We start from the raw sequence: 20,283 nt of genomic DNA on the forward strand, positions 1-20,283 counted from the left end.
TTTTATCTGTGGTGATAAGTACTCCATTTTTCTTTGTAGGGGTCTTTATTGCATATTTTAATCCCACTTTGTGGTGTGTGTTGCCTAACCAGGTATACTTAGTCTTAAATTTGAACTGTATGACCTGTGAAGATGGTACTAGATGACTGTTGTGTTGGAACTTTTTCCACATACACCTGATGTACCATTTCAGGTGTTGCTACATGTTGGTTGTTCAACTCCATTCAGTATATTCTCTTTACATTCATATTAAATGTAGGAAAAAAAGAGACAACATGCCAAATGGCCATTTTATGCTCATTGTTAAGATGGGGTGTTATGCAGAACCTTTTACGGGTGTACCTTGCAGTTTTATGCTTCATAAAATGTTTGTCCTTGGACTAACACAAGTAATGCAGACATGGATCGTTGCTCAACCGACTAAAGATCTGATATAGAATTACAGATGTCATCAAGTATTGGATGATGCATTACATCAATGTACTTGATTTGGTTTTAGGTATAGGGTATCATGGTCACCTATTGCACTTTTCCCTGTGCTTTAATCCTTCAGACTCTCCAATACATTATTTCCCTTCTTTTCATAGTAAAGTGTGGGAGTCCTTGCCATTTTCCACTTCCTAAGTACTGGGGTAGTGGACCATGGAGGCCTAAATGGTAAATTCACAATAACACCAGATTTTGTACTGGAGATGGTACTTCAAACTTACAGCCCTTTTCTTACTGTATGCTGGATGTTGGTTTCCAGTGGATCTTGTGTTGATTGTAGCTGGACGAAACACACTACTTCCTGCTTGTGTAAAGCTTGGTACTGTCCTCTTCCCATAGATTTGATATCAAAACTTCTATTACTGCCAGATATTGGACCAGAGGTGAACACCTACTTGGGCTCTGCTTCTTCTTATCCTCTGACAGATGCTGGTTCCCTGTGGGTTTGTATTGATTCTTTGCAGATGTGGAAACGAGTTCTTGGTGAGGGAGCTTCACTTTTCTGCTGATACCTGTATCTGAGATGAAAAGTAAAGGACTTTCTTCATATCACTGACTTGATGTATAATACCAAATGCTGCTAGATGTTGGTTGAGGTTGAACTCCCATTTATGGACTTTTGTGAACAAGCCACTCTACATTAGAGAGGTCCCTTTATTTCAATATTTTTTGGAACTCCTCCCAATTACCACTCTAAATTTTGGAGACTCAACATTCAAGGACAAATAGTACACCAGGCCTCAGAAGTGGTATGGTCACCCACTGGGATGTTGTTTTTAATTACGTATCACTCCTCATGATCGTCCTAAAGGGCCATAATCTTCTCATTGGCCATCTGCCAGTTCAGTGTTAAGTAAGATATTGTATCAGAAGTTAACATTTTCCTAAACTGAAAGTGTATATTTGATAGATACTTACCTTCTCTTACATTTCTCATCTGCCCTCCCCACTTCTTGTATGATTTAGTTTGGTTAATTACAACCAGTCTTGGAGTGATTGACATGTGCATAATTAGATATAGTGCTAGTTATGGTAGGGGTAGTTTTGCACTCTTGTTGGTGGAGGATTTCTGCATACTCATATGCATATTAGTATGCAGTAATAAGTGTGGGAATAGCAAGGTTAGTGATTAGCAAAAATTTGTGATAAGAGAGCAGTACAAGTCAGAGTTTTTTTGTAAGCAGATGTAAGTCTGTTGGAAATATATTTTCAGTTTAGAAAAATGTTAACTTTCATGAATTTCTAACAAAGATATTTCATACATTGAACTTGGCTCAAGTAAGGTAATTAACTGAGGACACTAAAGATACAATGTTTTATTGAAACAGTGCCAATTCTAGTGAAAAAATGTATCCTTGTTATTCTTGGCCTAATGATCTAGGTAAAAGAATGTCAGAGGAGCTAATTAGTCGGTACAAAGGGTTGATAAAGGCATCTGAAGAGAAAGGCCATTAGTTAATTACATCAAAGATATACTGTTGAGAATTGTGGATCAAATTATGAATACATTGAAAAGTTTAGCATAGACAATGAGTATAGAAGTAGTTCTTAGGATAGGGTTAATTGTTACTGTTGCAATGCTAAAGTATAAGAAATAAACTGGATGACTTTAGAATGTTAGGAATAGAGAATGTTGGTATAATTGGAATAACTGAAATGTGGATGATTTTGATAACAATTTGTTTACAAAATGCAGGATTATAGGTCATTTAATAGTGATAGAGTGCTAAAGAGAAGGGAAGGAGTGGCTTTATATGTAAAATGTGAGCTATATTCTGTTGAAATTCAGGATATCAAAGATAATAGCAAGATTTTTAGTGGGAATTTGTTACAGACCACCACATGATACTGATGAAATTAGGAAAAAACTTTACAGTGAGATTGAGATTTTAGCTGTTATTGTGGTCATAATTATGGGTTGTTTTGATGTCAGATGTATAACTTGTGTAATTCTAGAGTCAAAATCATGAAGGAAAAGTTGTCTGGAAACTATTCAAGATGTTTTTTTCACCAGTTTGTCAAGGAATCTACTAGAAACAATGCTATTTTAGATTATTATTATTAACTTCAAATTTAAAAATTGTTGATAAGGTGGAAACTGTTACTTTATTAGTTTCATGTTTTACTGCATATGGAGATCGTGAATAAAGATATTTTGGTTACAGATTTTATTGAAGATATGTGACAAGCTTTATCTGTTGTGTATTGGGCAGTTGATTCATGTAAAATGTTGGAAATTTTTAAGTATTCCAGAAAAACATATTCCTTATAGAAAAAAAGGTGGCTATAAAAAACAGGTTGGTTCATTAAGAGTATGAGAAATAAAATTAAGGAATAGCATTGTACATTTAATAAGTTTAAACTGACTGGTAGGACAGAAAGTGAAGAAAGTTGGTCAAACAGGAAATTAGGGCATCAAATATGATACACTGAAAAAGTTGGAAGTGCAAAAATTAACAGAGAGGATTTCTTTAAATACATTAAGGGTAACAAAAGGAACCTTAAGGAATAATAAAGGAAAGCTTGTAGCTGATGATTACAAGGTGGCTAGGTTATTAAATTCTGCTTTTTCTTCAGATTTTTGTTTTACTGATGAAGATTTAAGCAATATTCATCATCTTTAACAATTGATAGATGAAAAAAAAAAGTTGAATAAGATTATTACATTACTTCTGAGCTTGTTAAGAAAAACTTGGGAACTGTAAAGAAAGATAAGGCTCCTAGGCCACATAATATTTCTCCAAGTTTTGAAGGAAGTTAAGGATTGGATATATGAGCCACTTGCTACTATTTTTGTATTGGAAGTTAGCAAGAGAGGTAATAAAAATTATTTTAGTACTTTTAAACTTATTTATGTTATGTCAGTTGCAGGAAAAGTTCTGGAATTTCTGATAAAAGATGCTTTGCAAATTCATTTAGCAAAGTTTGGAATGTTATTAAATAAGTCAACATGATTTTATTAAGGGAAAATCTTGACTTACAAGTCTTGTGACATTTTTGAATAGGTTACTGCTTGTGTATACGAGGATAAGGCTATAAATTTGATGTATATAGATAAAAGGCTTGTGAAATCATTTATTTTCATGGGTGTGGGGGATAAGAATTGGATAGAAGAGTGGGTGGGTGGAAGAAAGCAGAGGGTTGTTATAAATGGAATGTAGGCAAACTGAATTAATGTCACAAATGAATTATCTTAAGACTCAGTGTTAAGACTTATTTTGATTTACATCAATGATACTAGATGGAATAGATGTAGCAATGATCAGTGAATGGCTTAAAATTTGCTGATGATTTTGAGGTTTTGGGTGTTGATAGCTGTGAGAGGATGGTACTGCTTTATTAAAGGATTTAGGTATTTAATGAGCTGTGAAGTAAATGGAGGATGTTTTAATTATAATAAATGCAAGTTAAATCATGTAGATTATCATAATTTGGATTGGAATAACCTTAACAGTTTTATGAAAGAAATGGATCTTGGTGTAATAGTTAATCTATTAACTCATTCAAGCAGTGTGCTTTCTATAGTGATAGGACAAACAGGATTTTAGGTTGTATCTATAGAAATATTGAATGTGTCTAAATATTTTATAATTTCATTATGTAGGTCATTGGTTAGGCCAGATTTGAAGTATCATATTTAGTCTTGGGCTTCTTACAATTGGAAAGCATTGAATGGTTGGAAAGGGTTCCAAGGAGGAGCTATGAGAATGATGCTTGTGATGAAGGGTTTCATATGAGGAGAGGTTAAGATCTCAGAAAAAGTTAGAGGGGATACGTTTGGGGGTGTTTTAGATTGTGAAGAGAATCGATTATAGTGTTGATTCACCATTTTTTTTTTCATACTTAATGACAAGAATAATAGATATAGTGGACATAAATATAAATTTTGCCAAGGTTGGAGTCATCTTCAGTTTAGACATTTTCAATTTTCTAACAAGGTGGTTGGCTTCTGGAATGGCTAACCATCAGATGTTGTGGAGGCAGTAAGTTTAAGTGCATTTAAGAGAAAAATTTAACTATCTTAGTGATAAAGGCTGGATTTATGATGATTTCTGTCGATTTTTAATTTTATTTATTTTGTAGTTTTAGTTTTGTTTGGAATAGTGTTTCACAACAAGTGGTTTACAAACCACTTAAAGCTGATTTAAGTTTAAAATTTAATTTATTTTTATTTTCATGATAATTTTTATGAAATTGGCTGTGGGCTAGGTGATCCAACAAACTGTTGGATCAAAGTTTCATGACACTCCCTCTTCATGGTCCTCTTGGATCACTGTCACTAAAATCATAATGGGCAGATAGTAATCAAACTATTCTGACTGGTTAAATGCACTTTGGCTTTTATGATATTCTATCTCGAGAAATCAAGCATGATGTGACGCATATTAGCTTTTATATAGCTTTAATCTTAAAATATGAAAGAATACACCTACCTTTAAACTAGTGTTAATTCACAACTCAATTTTTACAGCTTAATGTCGATTTTTTTGTGCTCATAAAATCTTTAAATTTTACACTAAATCATTTTGTGCTTAATTTTGTTTTAAATAAGTAGATTTTGTGGTTTAAAATAGTTTATGAATATTGTATTCATTTAGAAAATATTAATAGTTTATGAATATTGTATTCATTTAGAAAATATTTCAATATCTGTTGCAAAATTTTATTTAACACTGGAATATGGGAAGAAACTTTTACAATGAAATAAAGATTTATGACTAATGACTCTATTCAGTAAAAAATAGATGCCAGCCTTAGAATTATTTGAGTAATATTTGTTAAAAACCTTCTGTTTATTAATAATTGGGCTTAGTTACAATCAGGGATTAGTCTTTGATGTAATTGATTTAGCATTTTTTAACAAATTGGCACTTTGAATGAAAATCAAGTGCAACTGGTTAATATTTAAGACAATTATGACAATAAAAGAAGTTTTTAATAATAATGGCAGTAATAATCACAATTTGTTATCCTGTTAGGAAGTTCTAAGTCTATAACTAAGTATCTCCTTGTTTACTAATAGGTCTGCTGTTAATTTGCACTTTAAAACCTTGGCATGGTGTTTTTGAAAAATCCTACATACCCATTTGAAAATTAATCTTGTCTTTCATGTAGCAGTGCTTATTTTGGTATACATAGTGTTCTTGAATTAAATAATTCTAGTGGTGCTGCTGAGAAATCAAGAATGAAGTTTTCTTCAGAAGAACCATTGTCTTCAAATAATTTTTCTTGTGTTGATCCCTATTTAACTTCAGAAAGATTGAAGAAGAAAATCCGACAAAGTGACAGAATTTTAAAGCAGGAAAGTAACAGCTCAAAATATATTATGAAGAAAATAGGATACAAAAACATTTTAAGAGATCTTGGTGAGAAAAATATGATAGTGACAAAATCACAAGGTAAAAGTCAAGGATCTAATATCTTCAGCAGTAAAAAACCTAGGAGGAGAAATAACACTATCAGAAGTACTATGTTTACTCCAGAAGGTTACTGTCGATCTTTCTGGTTGCATGGACAGTGTAATCGTAATCGGTGCAGATTTATTCATATTCTTGGTTTCGGGAAGGAGACCTTTGAATGTTATGGAAGGAGTGTGAAGAATTCATTGCGAAGCAAGGTATATGATATGCAACTTTTTTTTTCCTTAGTTGGGTTTTTTTCTAAACAAAATGGTGAACTTATATACTTATCAAAATAAAGGAATTTCATAACATTTCATAAAAAAAATTTTCACAGAGTTATGGTTATTATTCTACAATTGTTTAATAGGTAAAAAAAGTTATGGTATTAGAAGAACATTTTTGAGGCTTACTAAAAATTAGTAGTAAGTGATGGTAGCTTGACTACAGAAATGAGATTGGAACATTGAATTAACTACATATTTTAAAAGCACTGTATTTTTTTACTTGGTTCTTCCCTCTGGAAAGTGTAAAAAGTAATTCTTTGCTTATTTATTCAGCATATGTATATGAATTTATAAGTGTTTTTATTCATTTCACATTTCACTAGTTATTACACTTACTTTTCAATTCTGACAAAAGTTATCAGATTTGTCAGTAGGCTTACTTAAAATTTCTGAATATCAAACCTGTAGTTAAATACTGAAAATGTTACTACCATGGAAATTTCTTGGATGTAAGACATGGCAGTTTTTATTCAGGTCATCAAAGAGACCAATATTGTCATGCCTACATCCCCTAAATTCTGACACAGTGTAGTCAGGGTCAACCTGTTGCTGTCTCCTTTTAATGCTGGCAGCAAGTTATAATATAGACTGATGCCTTGCAGACATTCCATGAGACTGAATGGTCAGGATCAAGCAAAAGTTACTGTTATGAAGCATATACCTGTAAATCTTCAATATGGCATAAACCAGGGGTCTCCAATACAACATAACTAATTTATTTCTGTTAAGAATACATACTAAAAATATTTAAGATGTGCAATCATCTTTTTTATCATTAGTGAGAAACTTGAAACTGGTGTTTTTCTGACAAAATTAAACGTAATTGAGGTTTAAAGTTAGTGCTCCCTATCATCAAAAGTGATTGCAAATATACATCAGATAAAGCTGATCTGTAACTAGATATCATAGTGCCAAAAACTGCAATTAATCCATAAGCAAAGTTTTTAAAATGAACATATTGATCACTTGAAAGGCATTTATAGAACTCTGTCAGTTTCCATTCTTTGTATTTATCCTTCAGCATGTTTTTGGATTACAGACAATCATCTACATTTGAACTTTAAGTGGCAGTTCATCAGTAGCACAATCAAAGGGGTTTTGGAATATCTTTATTTCTGTTGCATTTGCATCAAGATCAGAAAGATGGCCCTTGAATTGTTGTTTGAGGTCAGAAAGAATATTTTGTGCAAACCTGCATGGGAACAGGGATTATGCTTCTTGGTTGAACTCTTCACATGGAAATTGTTTAAAGCAACTCCTCATTAATTGTGACTCAAAAAAGAATTAGTTTTTGCCAAAATGCTTTCACCTCAATGTACATATCTTAAAGCATGGTTTTGCCTTGTAATCTAAGATTGAATTAATTTAGGTACATGGTCAAATTTACAGAAAAAAAAAATTCCAAAGCCATTTGCTGATTGTGAGTAACAGTTGGGGGTGATACTTTTAATTTAAGAAAATTTCAATCTCAATTCTAAGCTAAAAAAAATTGCGACATAAAGGACAATCCTACAAATAAGCCATCGAACTGAAGTGTGGTTGGGCAAGTCGGAATATGTTGCTTCTATTTATGCCAAAAATTCATGAAATTGATGATGGTTCAGTCTATGAGAGCAAATGAAGTTCACTGTTGAAACTACGGGTTTCATGACACATGATAGATCCAGATATTTTCCACACGGTGCCTGCTGCTGAATAATGCAGTGAAGAATCATAGGCTTGGAACAACCCACACTTTTAACAGCTTTATAAATTTGCCCAACTAAACCTTTTCCTGCACCACACATTTTTACTACCATCTCTTGTAATGCACTTCAGTCTTCTCCATTGCATACTGTACTGACTTAATTATTTTTTTACCTTTTTGAAAATGTCACTCACCTTTGGTTATTGCATACATACTGTGCACAGACGCTAATTCATCAGTCATTTTAAGATTAATATTGACTCATTGAATGAACAACAGCAATTTTGAAATGTTGGACACATCTGTTGACTTGTAAAGCATGATGGAAAAGCACTTGAACTCTTTGGCCTTGTCTTTCAGCTGAAGCATAATGTTGCTTCCAATATCCTCAACTCTTTGAGCAACTCTATTTGCTGAAGGGCTATTAGTCTTAAAAACTCTTTTTTCTGGGCACATTTCTTTGGCTGTTTTAGTGATACATATTAGTTCACCATCACTAAATGGTTTTCTTCACTTGGCTAACAGGTGTGCCACTCAAACTTGCTCTTGTTGCAGCTTCATTCTCAGCTTTCTTCCTCTTAAATACAAACTTTTGTGACAATAAATTACATTTCAAGGTTTCAGATGTGTCTGAATGTAGCTTTACCATGAACTGAGAATAGCTTGAGTGCTTGGTTTTATAATGTCTGTGAACACTGTATTCTTTTAGCACTGCAGTAGTCTCATTTGTTATCTAAATTCAATAATGAAGTGGTTCACTCCACTGTTCTTTAAAAACATGACCTTCAGAGTCAACTTTTCTTCCCTTGTCCTGACATAATAACTAGGAATAGCTATGAACTCAAACATAAAGTAAACAGCAGCATTCACTGACACATACTGAGGTACACAGGGCAGGTATGGGCAAAAACATGCTGCTTCAAGGCACTGGGATCAATAAGCTAGATGATGCAATACCAAGTAATACAACATTTTCCTGCAAAGATAAAAAAAGTGTATCACACCAAGATTGGCTTTTGCTCAATTACATTTTATTTTTTTATTTTTTATATCATTGAAAATGTTAATGATATCATTATATCATTTTATTACTTTAATCAACTGTTGGCAGGCTATTTTGCAACTAGATTGGCTTTTGCTCAATTACATTTTTTTTTGTTTTTATAATATTAGAAAACTTTATTACTTTAATAAACTGTTGATGGGCAGGATAAATCAAAGTTGCGAGCTATAGTTTGGAGACCCCTGGCATAAACTAACTTTATAGATATTAAACTTATAAAATCTTACTGTGGGAGCTTGCCTGTTTTTTTGACTGTTCTGGCAAAACTTTGGTGGATCCATTGTCCTTTGTTCAGGTAACAGTATTTAACAAAAAAAACAAACAATTTTTAATGTAATAATGCAGATTAAAATACATAATTTCATTGAATAGTGACAACCTTTGGCATTGAATATGTATTATAGTATTTTATTATTTTCGTACTCTTCTCTTTCTTGCTATTTGAAACAAATGCAATTTTATTTCTACCATACATTTTATCCAAATTCTTCTGAGAAGTCTTAGTCTAGTTGCAAAACAGTTTGTATATACAAGATGTATTGTAAGAATTGTACCTCCAGTTAATACTAATTGTTTTGAACCTAAAAAATGATAGTGTTGACTTTTTTGGAGTATAGTGTGTGACTGTTAGAAATTGTTTTAATGTGCTTTTATATCTTATTTTCACCAAATCAAGGTAAAAGGTCAAATTAGTAGTGTTACATGAGTAATGGTATATTATCTTCTTGTTGGATAACAGCTTTAGTATTGTTAATAATATTACACGAAAAATGGTGTTTTATGTCATTTTAGTATTGTAAGAATATATTGATAGATGGCATTGTTATTTTAGTAAATATGTTGATAGATAGCATTGACATTATTATTTTAGTAATAGTGTTTTATATTAATGTAGCATAACAGTGATGTCATTAACAATGTTTGTCTTTGCATGAGTATGGATACACAAATAATATTTTTACCATCTCCTTTTAACTTTAATAGTAACAGCATTGTCATTAACAATCTTTATTGTGGTATTTAATACCCTTGTAACATATCCAGAAAAATGTCATTAACAGTGTTTCTGTGTGGTATTTTTAACCATTGAATGAGTAATTGTATTTTTTGTCAGTAATGGTATTAGGTTTTTTTTGTGAAATTAATAATATTACATAAGTAATGATATTTTGTTTTTTTATTATTGTCCTAGCAATAATTAAAAATTTTGAGAACCCATTAATGAATCATGTCCACAGCTTTCAATTGGCTGGATATAATCTAATGAGGATTTCATTAAGTAGATTCACAAAATGTTTTATGTTTTAATGGCACATTATTAATAATGTTATTAGCAATTGTTTTATCAGTTAACTTAAGATAAAATTAAGAAAAAACATGTACTTTATTATATTTTGTTATATTCCTTATTAGAATCTTGCTCGTAAGTCTGAGGCAGTAATTCTTCAACACATCAAGAAGTCTTGTAAGCAAGGTACTTTAAATAAGGCCTTTCAGGATTTCCAAAAAGTACATCTAAGGCAAAAAGTTCACTTCATCAAACAGTTACTTCATATTTTGGCTAGTTCTGCTGTGAAGTTGAAGCAGCCAGGACGAGTTAAGGTTATAGTGCAGTATATCCGAGAACTTTTTCTTGTGGATAGTAGTTTTTGTAGTGAAATAGTTTTGTTATGTGAAGAATGTATGGAGCACACTAAGGATGCACTGTGGGAGATCTTCCAGCTGTGTTCGGAGAACAAGATTAGTCTTTATCAAAAAGCAGTTCAAATCTTAATGCATGCTTTCATGACATACATGCGAGACTGGAGCAAAATTTTTCCAATTATGGTGTATGGTGTCATTTACTGTCATATTCAAATTCCCTTTGATATTCTAGATCTTGGTCTTCAAGAACTACATCATAATCCCCACCTCTTGAATTTTCCTTTGTTTCTTGTAGACAGACTACTGTCTTCAGATTTTATTGATCTCAGCTTAGATGGAATCAGAAACTTTATATCAGTTCTGAATAAAGTTGGGAGATATGCTGATGCCAAAAACATCCATTATAAAGTGAAAACATTAAGTAACCAGCAGCGTAGTCAGTTTCTTTCAAGTAATAATAACTCGCATGAAACAAACCTACTAACTATGATTCACAAATTTGTGGATAAAGACTCTTGGGGTAAAGTGGAAACTATTTTTAGCAAAAATGGATTAGAACAGAAGGATGGAAATGTCATTTTTACTATTTATAATGCTATCTCTAGACATGCAGATAAGGCTGGAGAAAAGTTTTCTTGTTTTGTTCGTACTGTGACTTGTAAGTTGAAATGAGATATTCTTTATTTATAATATTTTTAAAGCTTACAAAATGCTGCATATGAAAAAAAAATTTGTTTTTACATTTCATTTATTTATTGTCTTTCAGTATTATGCTTTTGTTTCAGATAGTGCTTTGTTAATATTAAATGTCATAAGATAAATGTTAAAATATATTATCCACAAAAAAGTAAAAATAAAAATTTCATAATATTTGTTTTCTTTTAGGTATATCATTAGGAGGGCTAAGCAAGGTCCAGCAGCTAGTGTGCTGAAATGTGGATCTGGGGTTGCTAGCAAAAAAAAAAAGCACTCCACACTTTATTGCTTTGTGTGCAACAGAAGAATGATAGTCAAATCTTGTTACTTGGGCTGACAAGAGTAGCCTAAAAGTTTGCAGTGTGCTGTGTTGATTAGCTGCATTCTGTTTGGTTTGTCATTTCAAAACAAGGGATGGGTAGTGTAAATGGCCCTCGTTCAGCTTAATACAAAATTTAACAAATGAATCATCCTTAGGCACAAATTAATAAAGTTTTGTTTTTATGTAAGTTTTGAAAAGTCCTTGACTTTTGACAGATCAGTAAATACAATATTTACTTTAATTAAAATTAGTGGCTTTTAGACTGAATAATTTTCAAGGATAATTTCAGGCCTCTGATATTATCTAAGAAAAGCTCAACTGGGCTATAGTGACTGTGAACCAGTGGGGAAACTTGTCTTAATTATGAATTATGTTGACTTCCGACATAAAGACCCATTTCCTTGCAATGAGGTTGAGAAACAAGTATGTAACAAAATTATAAAAAACATATTTTTGACAAATAATTTTTCATTGATTATGGGAAAATCATAATCAAATTCTTGTTAATTTAACTGTAATGACCAATCTTTGATTATTCTGATTAATTTTCACATTACCAATTCGTAAATGTACATATTTAGGGATACTGCTGTGTTACAGACTCATTCCTGCTTAAAATTGTTTTAGTGGTTGCAGAAATATGGTACAAAAATGTTAAATCTTGGGAAATGTGTTTCAATTATTGTGGGCAAAAAAAAACAAACATTGATGTCAGCCTGTTTGAAAAGAGATCTCTAAAAATTCTTGAATGCACCAAAGGAAAAGACACTGATTGTAAAATATAAAGCCTTAAATATCTTGCCTTATTTTTACAAATGTTTTTGTATAAAAGGTGTAATTATTATTCTAAAACATACCATTTGCTAACATTGTAGATTTTCTTCAACATTGGCCTTGCCTATTTAAGCATTGGTCTCATATTCTCCAGTATTTTTATTTCCCATTTAGATGCTCTTAGAATATCTAATTTTCAAATTTCTCCTCCTCTTGGGGAATTTGCAGATTAGATATTGCCAAGGGCATTTAAGTGGAGTATAAAAGACTGGAAAAATGTGAGACCAATGCTTAGATAGGCAAAGCCAATGTTGAAGAATGGTAGTATTGTCAGTGGAGGTAAGTATTATTGCAGATACATTTACAGTTTATTAAAATGTTAACTTACTTTGTGGGATATAACCTTACAGTGTTAAAAACAACACATTTTTGTTACAAAATTGCAACTAGTAACAAAAAATGTAAAGCAATGCCAATTATTTTAAAGATTGTCTTGCATAATGAGCTCCTGCATTATTGAAAAAGCTTGTTTGAAATATAAAATAATGTTTGTTCAAAATTTTTATTTTATCACATAATTATTATTTTTCTCTTTTTCTTAAATAGTCCATTTGCAACAGTTTTAGTTATGATTGTTTTGATGATAAACATGTTTATTCAATACAATATACAGGAAACTATTTACACACCTGCATAATAGATATTGTTACCATGAATTATTCTGAAAAATTCAGTTTTTAGCAAAAGTATTTTTACACTTGTATTTACTTTGGCATATAGAAGCTATTGTGAAAGAAAGGATCGATACTTTTTACTACATCGAGGTGCTTCACACCTGTAACCATGTGGCAAATAGATTCATTCATGAATATCAGGAAAGATTTGTGCTCTTTGGTGTATTGAATTATTGTATGTCTGTACTTACACAGAAGAAGTCTTAAAAGTGATATATCTATACTCTTTGTGTTGAAATAGAAATCCAAATATATTTATTTTTAAACTGCATTTGTAAGTGAGTTTTCAAATAAAAATTATTATAATGGTAATTCACTTAAGTAATATGATGAACACTATAACCGTCATTTGTTCATGAAAATTGACAATTGTAATGTCCAGACCACTGCTATGTCTTTTGTATCCCAGCTAACCTGATAAGTTCTGCTAATGGGTGAAAGGCTTCTTTGGCACTGAATGTTATATATGTAATGCTATTGACTTATAAAATTCTTTTTTGTTGTTACTTGTAGACTTCTAGAATATGTGAAGTTTGAAAGACTGAATAGCTTTTCATATAATATGGTTTGTAAAAATGAGTGCCTAGAAAATTGTGTTAGTCTTTTCCTCATTTTTGTTTTACAACTTGCTAGGTCACAATTTTATTTTTGAAAATTTATTTACCTTAATTAGCCAATTATCAAAAGTATAATTAATTTTCTCTGATGCTTGTTTGTTACTGGTTAATTATGGTACTCTTCCTAAAAAGAACTAGGTAAATATTGTTCATTAAAGACATTGAAAGAAATGTCTTAAAAAATCAATTGAAAGTACAAAAGTTATTTTGAGTCACTAATTGTTAAATAAGAAAGTATCAGATGGATACATTAATAAAGTTATTATCAAATCTTTCAAGTAAATTCAAATGAACATTTTTTATTTTCCCTTTCATTATCTCAGAAAAGTTTGTATACTTTAGTAAATACCAGTCATCCACCTGATAAACCTTGCCAATACCTGCTAGCTCAGATGGGCTGTGGATTGCTGTTGGAAAACTATCAAATTAACAATCTCAGTGTAACATTTGAAGTGCTGGAGACCATGCTAGACTACAAAATAGATTTCTATCAGCTTTTACAACATGACACCGTTCCAATTATTAACACAATTGGGATCCCACCACTTGTTATCAAATCTCCATCCCATGTTGCACTTGTTGCTGTAGAAATATGCTTGACATTGGAGAAGCTGAGAGAAGCACTGAAAATATTAACAAGTGAGTAGGAAAAGTACTTTTATTGTAGTTATTTTCTGGTATAAAATGTTTGCTATGAAATATAGAATTTTTTTGTTTAGTGAAGTATTTATGAATTGGCCTGTATTTATGTAAAGTTTGATTGTAAGTTGAGGTTGAGGGACCTTAATTTGTAATTTTATTGTCTTAAAGCAAAATTCAATTGAATTTAAAAGCTCACAAGTCCAAAACTTGAAAATAGATTGTGCATTTGTAGTTCATCAGAGGTTGGTCAAATAAACATAAAATTTTAGAGAAATGACTTTATCAGTTTGTGACTGTGTGTCCGCCTCCTAAACTGAGCTCAAAATCTTCAGACTTCTGGCTTACAAGATTGTAATTTCTGAGACAATATTTCACCTCTGCATGTAAAATAGCTACATTTTGTGTATCTGCCTGTGAGTTTGGATGTCTCTAGTCTCAAGCTAACTTTCACCTAAAATTTGCCTATTTAATGAGTTGTGCTGGTGCATGATCAGTGACATTATCAAACAACAGGAGGATGTCATAATTTCCATATGCAGTAACTCATCTTAAGGTCTTGCACTCAAAATGGCATCTTTTTTCTCCTTGAATTTATCTAGAAAAGATTTTATTTTTTTAGTATTTGTTTAAATTATTGAGATTTAGAATTGTTAGTGAATATTTTGTTTAAGTTCTACCTTTGTTTTTGTTTCCACAATATTTTTTAATACATTGAATTCTCAAGTGATGTTGATTTCTAATTTGTCCTGTGAAGGTAACTGAGTTATGAACATGAAACCTGTTTTTACTGTCTGATGGAGGATTGTTGTTGTTAGCAATTATCACATGTTGTGGGTTTGCTCATGCATAGGGGGCCTCCTTTTCTCTTCCATTCTCTTTGTGAATGCCCAGAGGACAACAAAATTTAACTGACTGTATCCTACACCCAGGTATGCTTTGGGGACAATTGTAGTGTTAAGAGAAAATTCTCAACCTTTTAGTGTCTGTCTTTTGATGCTTCCTGTTTTTCATTCATATGCAATTTATTCTTGGAATTTTGTTTTTCTTCCACCTGATACCAGAGTTCATGTTGATTCCTTTCTGAAACAACTCCAAATTTGTACCCATATGCCCTATCTTGACTTTCTTTTGTCCTAACTTCCAATCATTCCATTTCTAGAGTACTGGTCTCTGGAATCTCTTTTGTCTGCCTTCAGAGCAGTCCCCTTTTTCTCTGTTTTCTTATTTTGTCTCCCATTTTATCACCACCCTCTTATATTCCTTTTCCTCTCTCCATCTTTAGTCTGAGTCTCATTGGACTCTAGAGAGGTTCTTTTCCTACTTTTAACCATCTTATTCTGTACTTCTTTTTAGTGCTCTGTACTTCCTTTTTAGATTGTGATGCCCTCTTCATTATTCTGCACCTGCTTTCCTTCATATCTCCAAGATATTTTTTGGGCTCCCATTTTTCACTCAGTAGTCTCCATTGGTGTTTGGGTTTCTGTGGAGACTGAGGCTGATTTAGTCATCATCAGTAGTCATTCTTTTCACTAGTCCTTGGTATTTCTCAACATTCCCATTTTCCTTCTAATCTTTGGCTCAACAAGTCTACATTTTCACCCTTCCCATTTTTGCAGTTAGGACTTCTTCCCATTACCCTATTACTTGATGTCTGGTTTGTGACTCATCTGTTTGATTATCCTGCCAGATTTGGCTGTGTGGTTTTCTGTTTGTCTTGCTTTACTTGCTTTGTTCTTTTTTACCAATTTTCATGTTTACATCTACAGCCTTTCTCCATTTCCTTCCTGTTTCATTTTCTCTTCTTTCTGACCTTGTTTATCTTCAGAGGCTTATGGATTCCGTTTTGGACCTTTCTACCAAACATACCATTGAGAGGGTATACACTTGTTCCTGGAGTTTTTTCTTTCACCTATTTGTGGCCCCCATGCTGACCTGGAATTAGTGTACAGTTATTAATCTATCATTTTTCGATTGGCTTCTGGGTGAAAAATTGCTTTTCTCTCTTTTGGTTTGTTTCAGTTGGTCCGTGAATGACTGTTTGCCATGTCAGACACCTTCTTATCTATCTTGATTATCTCATCATTCACACATTTGTTTTACATATCATTCATCAGGATTAAGTCTTTTACTTTCCTGCTCTTTCCTTTGGCATGGTGTCAACTCTTTGTCTTTGATCCAATCATGTAGGTTTTTACAGACTGAGGCTGTTTCTGTTTTTTGAATCTACCTTATTCTACAGGAGGCTACTCAGTTGGGATGACTTTTCGAAGTCTTCTCTCTTCTGTACATAGTGTTTTCATGCATATGGACATTTTTGTCTACTCTCCTTTCAGTCAGGTACCCATATGCCCTATCTTGACTTTCTTTTGTCCTAACTTCCAATCATTCCATTTCTTCACCTTCAAGATATGGAATTTCTGATCACTGTAGTTTGCATTTCTCATTCAGCGCATGACGTTCTTTTACTTTTGGGAACTCTGGCTTTTATGGAACCATGCATTCCTTTTGGGGGTTGCACACACATGAGCTTTCTCTATTTAATTTGTCATGACCAGTGGTGGAAGTTTTCTCTCCATTTCCATTGTCATTGATTGTAAGTCTTTTCAATCACCTTGATGGTTAGATTGTGGATCAATTAGTCATGAGTTACTTTGACAGTTCATTGGTTGTTTCTTATTTTACTTGTCAAGGGAGCACCTGCTCTGGGACTCTTTGCTTTTATTTGTTGGACTTTCCCTTCTGGGCTCTTTTTTACTGAGTTTATCTTGTCATGTACCAGGGGCTTTAAACCTGGTGGTGGATTGTTTCTCTCAGCCAGACCTTATTCTGCCCCTGGGATGCTCTCTTTATTTTCAGGTTTTTTTGCTGGTTTTTCTCTTGGTCAGACACACCTTTCGTAGATTCTTTTTCTATTCTTTTCCCACATTCCTTGACCTTTAGTTCTGGTTGTTGATATTACCTTTTGATGTATGCCTAGCTTTCTCTTCCCTCAGATTCTTGCTTTGATACACAACACCCCCATCCTATTCATGACACCTCTTTGGCCAGCTCAGCCCTGGTTTACTCTACCCAGTGTTCTCTTTCTTTTGCTTCCATCTTTCAAGACTCTTGTTCATCCAGGGGTACCATCTGTTCATCTCTGCATGTAGGATTTTTCTGATCCATTGTACTTGTGGCCAGTCTTTCCAATCATGTAAAATTCTTCTTATATTGTGCTTGTTACTCTTCCACTTTGTTTATCAATGAAAATGGTGGGTTCCTTGGATGATCTGCCACACCTTTTCTCCAAGCTATCTTAATATGATCAGTTTTTCTGTATTTTTACATGGTTGTTCAAAAATGCTTTGTTGGTCTCCACCATTGCTGGTTATTGGGCAGCTTTATCCAATACATTTCACTCAAGTTACCACAGAGAGTTTTCTTACCCTGTCCACTTTGTTCCAGTCCTTTTTTCTTCTCTGATCCACTTGCTCAACTCCAGTGCCAAACTTTGATTCTGATATGGTGTTAACCTTATAGTACCACCACCATTTTTAAACCCATTCTGTATATGTTACTGAGTTACATTCAAAATTTAATTAAACCACTTTATTGTGAATATATTTTAATGAAATTACTATTAAGTATGATGTAACTTATTTGTAAGTAAGTATGTTATCAAGTCTTGTATTATCTAGGTTTCATTCCTTTATTTTAAAAAGAAACATCTAAAACAGCAATTAAAACTTCAGTTTTTGCTATCACTTGACCTGGTTACTGTTACAAGTCTGACTTTTATGAGCTATTATGTATGGTGCCATGAGAAAATAATACTGTTGACATAGAAGGCCAAATTAAAGTTCCACCTGTTTTTCATTAGTGTCTGGAAAAATTTTCAAGAATTTCTAAATGGGAGTTTGACATTATAATATTTCTGAGCTTGATGTCAGCCACCCTGTCAAAGCTATGTTGCAAGGTGGTAATATGAGGTTGAATAGCATACTTATATCCAATGGAAAAAACATATTTTATAGTTCATTTATGTCCTGAAGAAGCCTATACCAGTGTGGATCTGTAGAATGAGATAGAAAAGATGGTTAATCCATTGTTCTTTTGAGGGGTATATAGTGCTTCTCACCATATGTATTAGTTTGCAGAACATTTAGATTGCATTTAGGTTTTACATTTATCTTTTAATTACTTATGTATTACTTGTATTTTAAAATGCATATTTTATTGTGTACATTTTACTTGATATAATTTGACTTGTGGAAGTGTCAAAGAAAGATGACATTGTTTGCATATGAAAGCTTGAGTGAAAGAATTTGTGCATGACCTATGCCCTATAACAGCTATGTAACACTATAGGGACAGGTTGGCATACCTGCATCAAGGATGAAAGACAAAGAATTAGGAAAAAAAATTAAAAATAAACTGTTAGTGAAAGGATAAAAATGTGAAATTACACATTGGATGAAAAGAAGCTATATAGTGTTCTAGAAACATTTAAAAGGTGTGCACATATTTCTATTTCTTAAATTTAATTAAACACTTTATTGCACTCTTTGTCTGATAATATATACTTAATGATATAACAGAGAATATGGAAAATGAAATATAAACATTTATTTTTAAGAACATTTGATATTCATTGAGAAGGTTTTAGAGATTATGCAAATGCATTGTGAAATTATAAGATAAGAAATATTATTTTTATACTTAAAATAAAAATCACATTGTATACTATTCAGAGTCTGAACATAAATAAGTATTTTATTATGAATAGTAAAAAAAAAAATCAAATTAAATATCTTGTATTTCTAAACTACATAATCTTAGGATTGTTCAAGTCGTATTTAAATTATTTTATATGCTAATTTCATTTTTATGAAGAACTTTCATAAGAGCTTCATATCTAGTTGCAGTATAAGTAGGTCATGGTTGTCATCCTGGTACACTCCAAAACATATCTTATACTTGCTCTTTTGACTTGTATCCTTTGCTTTCTTGTTAGTTGTTGTCATCATTCAGATATCTATGCTATTGGTACTTTTCATACTCTGTTTTACCACACTTCTCACTCTGATAATTTTTTCCTTTGTCCATCTTCAGCCTTTTAGAAGGATGACCATTCTTTCTCTCCTGTCTCCCTTCTTTCTCTCTAACTTCTCTACTCATTCTGATCTGGATCAGTTCTTATGTATACTATGGACTGTTTTGTATTTTTCTTTTACCCTGAGGCTCCTTTTCATCCAGGGACCTCTTGTCTTCTACTTGTACCTCTTTGGTTCATTAGCTCCTCAAGTTAGTGTATTCTTCTTTGGATGTTGATGCTTGCAGGATCTTTCACTTTTTGTCACATCCTTTGTCACTTTCTGTTTCTCATTTCTCTTGGCCCTTAGATGTTATCCTTCAAGTGAGTACTCATACATTCTTCTCTCATTATTTTTGTCATCAGATTGTTTCATCTCCTGCTGGATTTTTACTTCTTTCATTTATCATTCTTCAATTTATACACCATTCTTGAGATGGGTCAGGGTGTTTTTCTTCTTCTTTATATAACAGGATCCTGCCAAGTGGCTAGTGTTGCCTTCCAGGCTATGTACCAAGGGTAACATAAAATGCTCAGATTAACTGCCCTGGCTCTATCAGTGCCCAATTTCGAGACTGAATGATCTGCAAGACTACTAGAAGTATTCTTGTGATATAGAAAATTTATTCAATTGCTCAATCTAAACCATACCATTATATGGGCTATTCTAGCAAAAACCAGCACCAGGGAAGAAACTGTTTGCTTTTTTGGCTTATGGTTAACATCTTTTAATTGCATTGTTTCATAGTCACCCAGTGCACTATCCCCAGTAACATACCTGCTATGCAAGCATCTAATAGGGCCTCCCAATGCAAATTCTTCTTGTTCTTCAAGAAGTACAAAAAACTCTTGGAGTGG

The 20,283-nt window shown here is 32.5% G+C and overlaps 1 protein-coding gene across 3 annotated transcripts in view; it reads left to right on the top strand.

Annotated features, from left to right (window-relative positions):
• The window catches only part of LOC143240221 (uncharacterized), an 88,558-nt gene that overhangs the window by 50,686 nt on the left and 17,589 nt on the right, over positions 1–20,283 (top strand). For all 3 annotated transcript variants that reach the window (XM_076482339.1, XM_076482341.1, XM_076482340.1), the window contains exons 8-10: positions 5,653–6,106; positions 10,339–11,227; positions 14,055–14,351. In XM_076482339.1, the coding sequence (XP_076338454.1) occupies positions 5,653–6,106; positions 10,339–11,227; positions 14,055–14,351 (1,640 nt within the window). The remainder of the gene's footprint in view (positions 1–5,652; positions 6,107–10,338; positions 11,228–14,054; positions 14,352–20,283) is intronic.

The sequence above is a fragment of the Tachypleus tridentatus genome, chromosome 13 (genome assembly GCF_004210375.1).
Source record: "Tachypleus tridentatus isolate NWPU-2018 chromosome 13, ASM421037v1, whole genome shotgun sequence".
In the NCBI taxonomy this organism is placed as follows: Eukaryota; Metazoa; Arthropoda; class Merostomata; order Xiphosura; family Limulidae; genus Tachypleus; species Tachypleus tridentatus.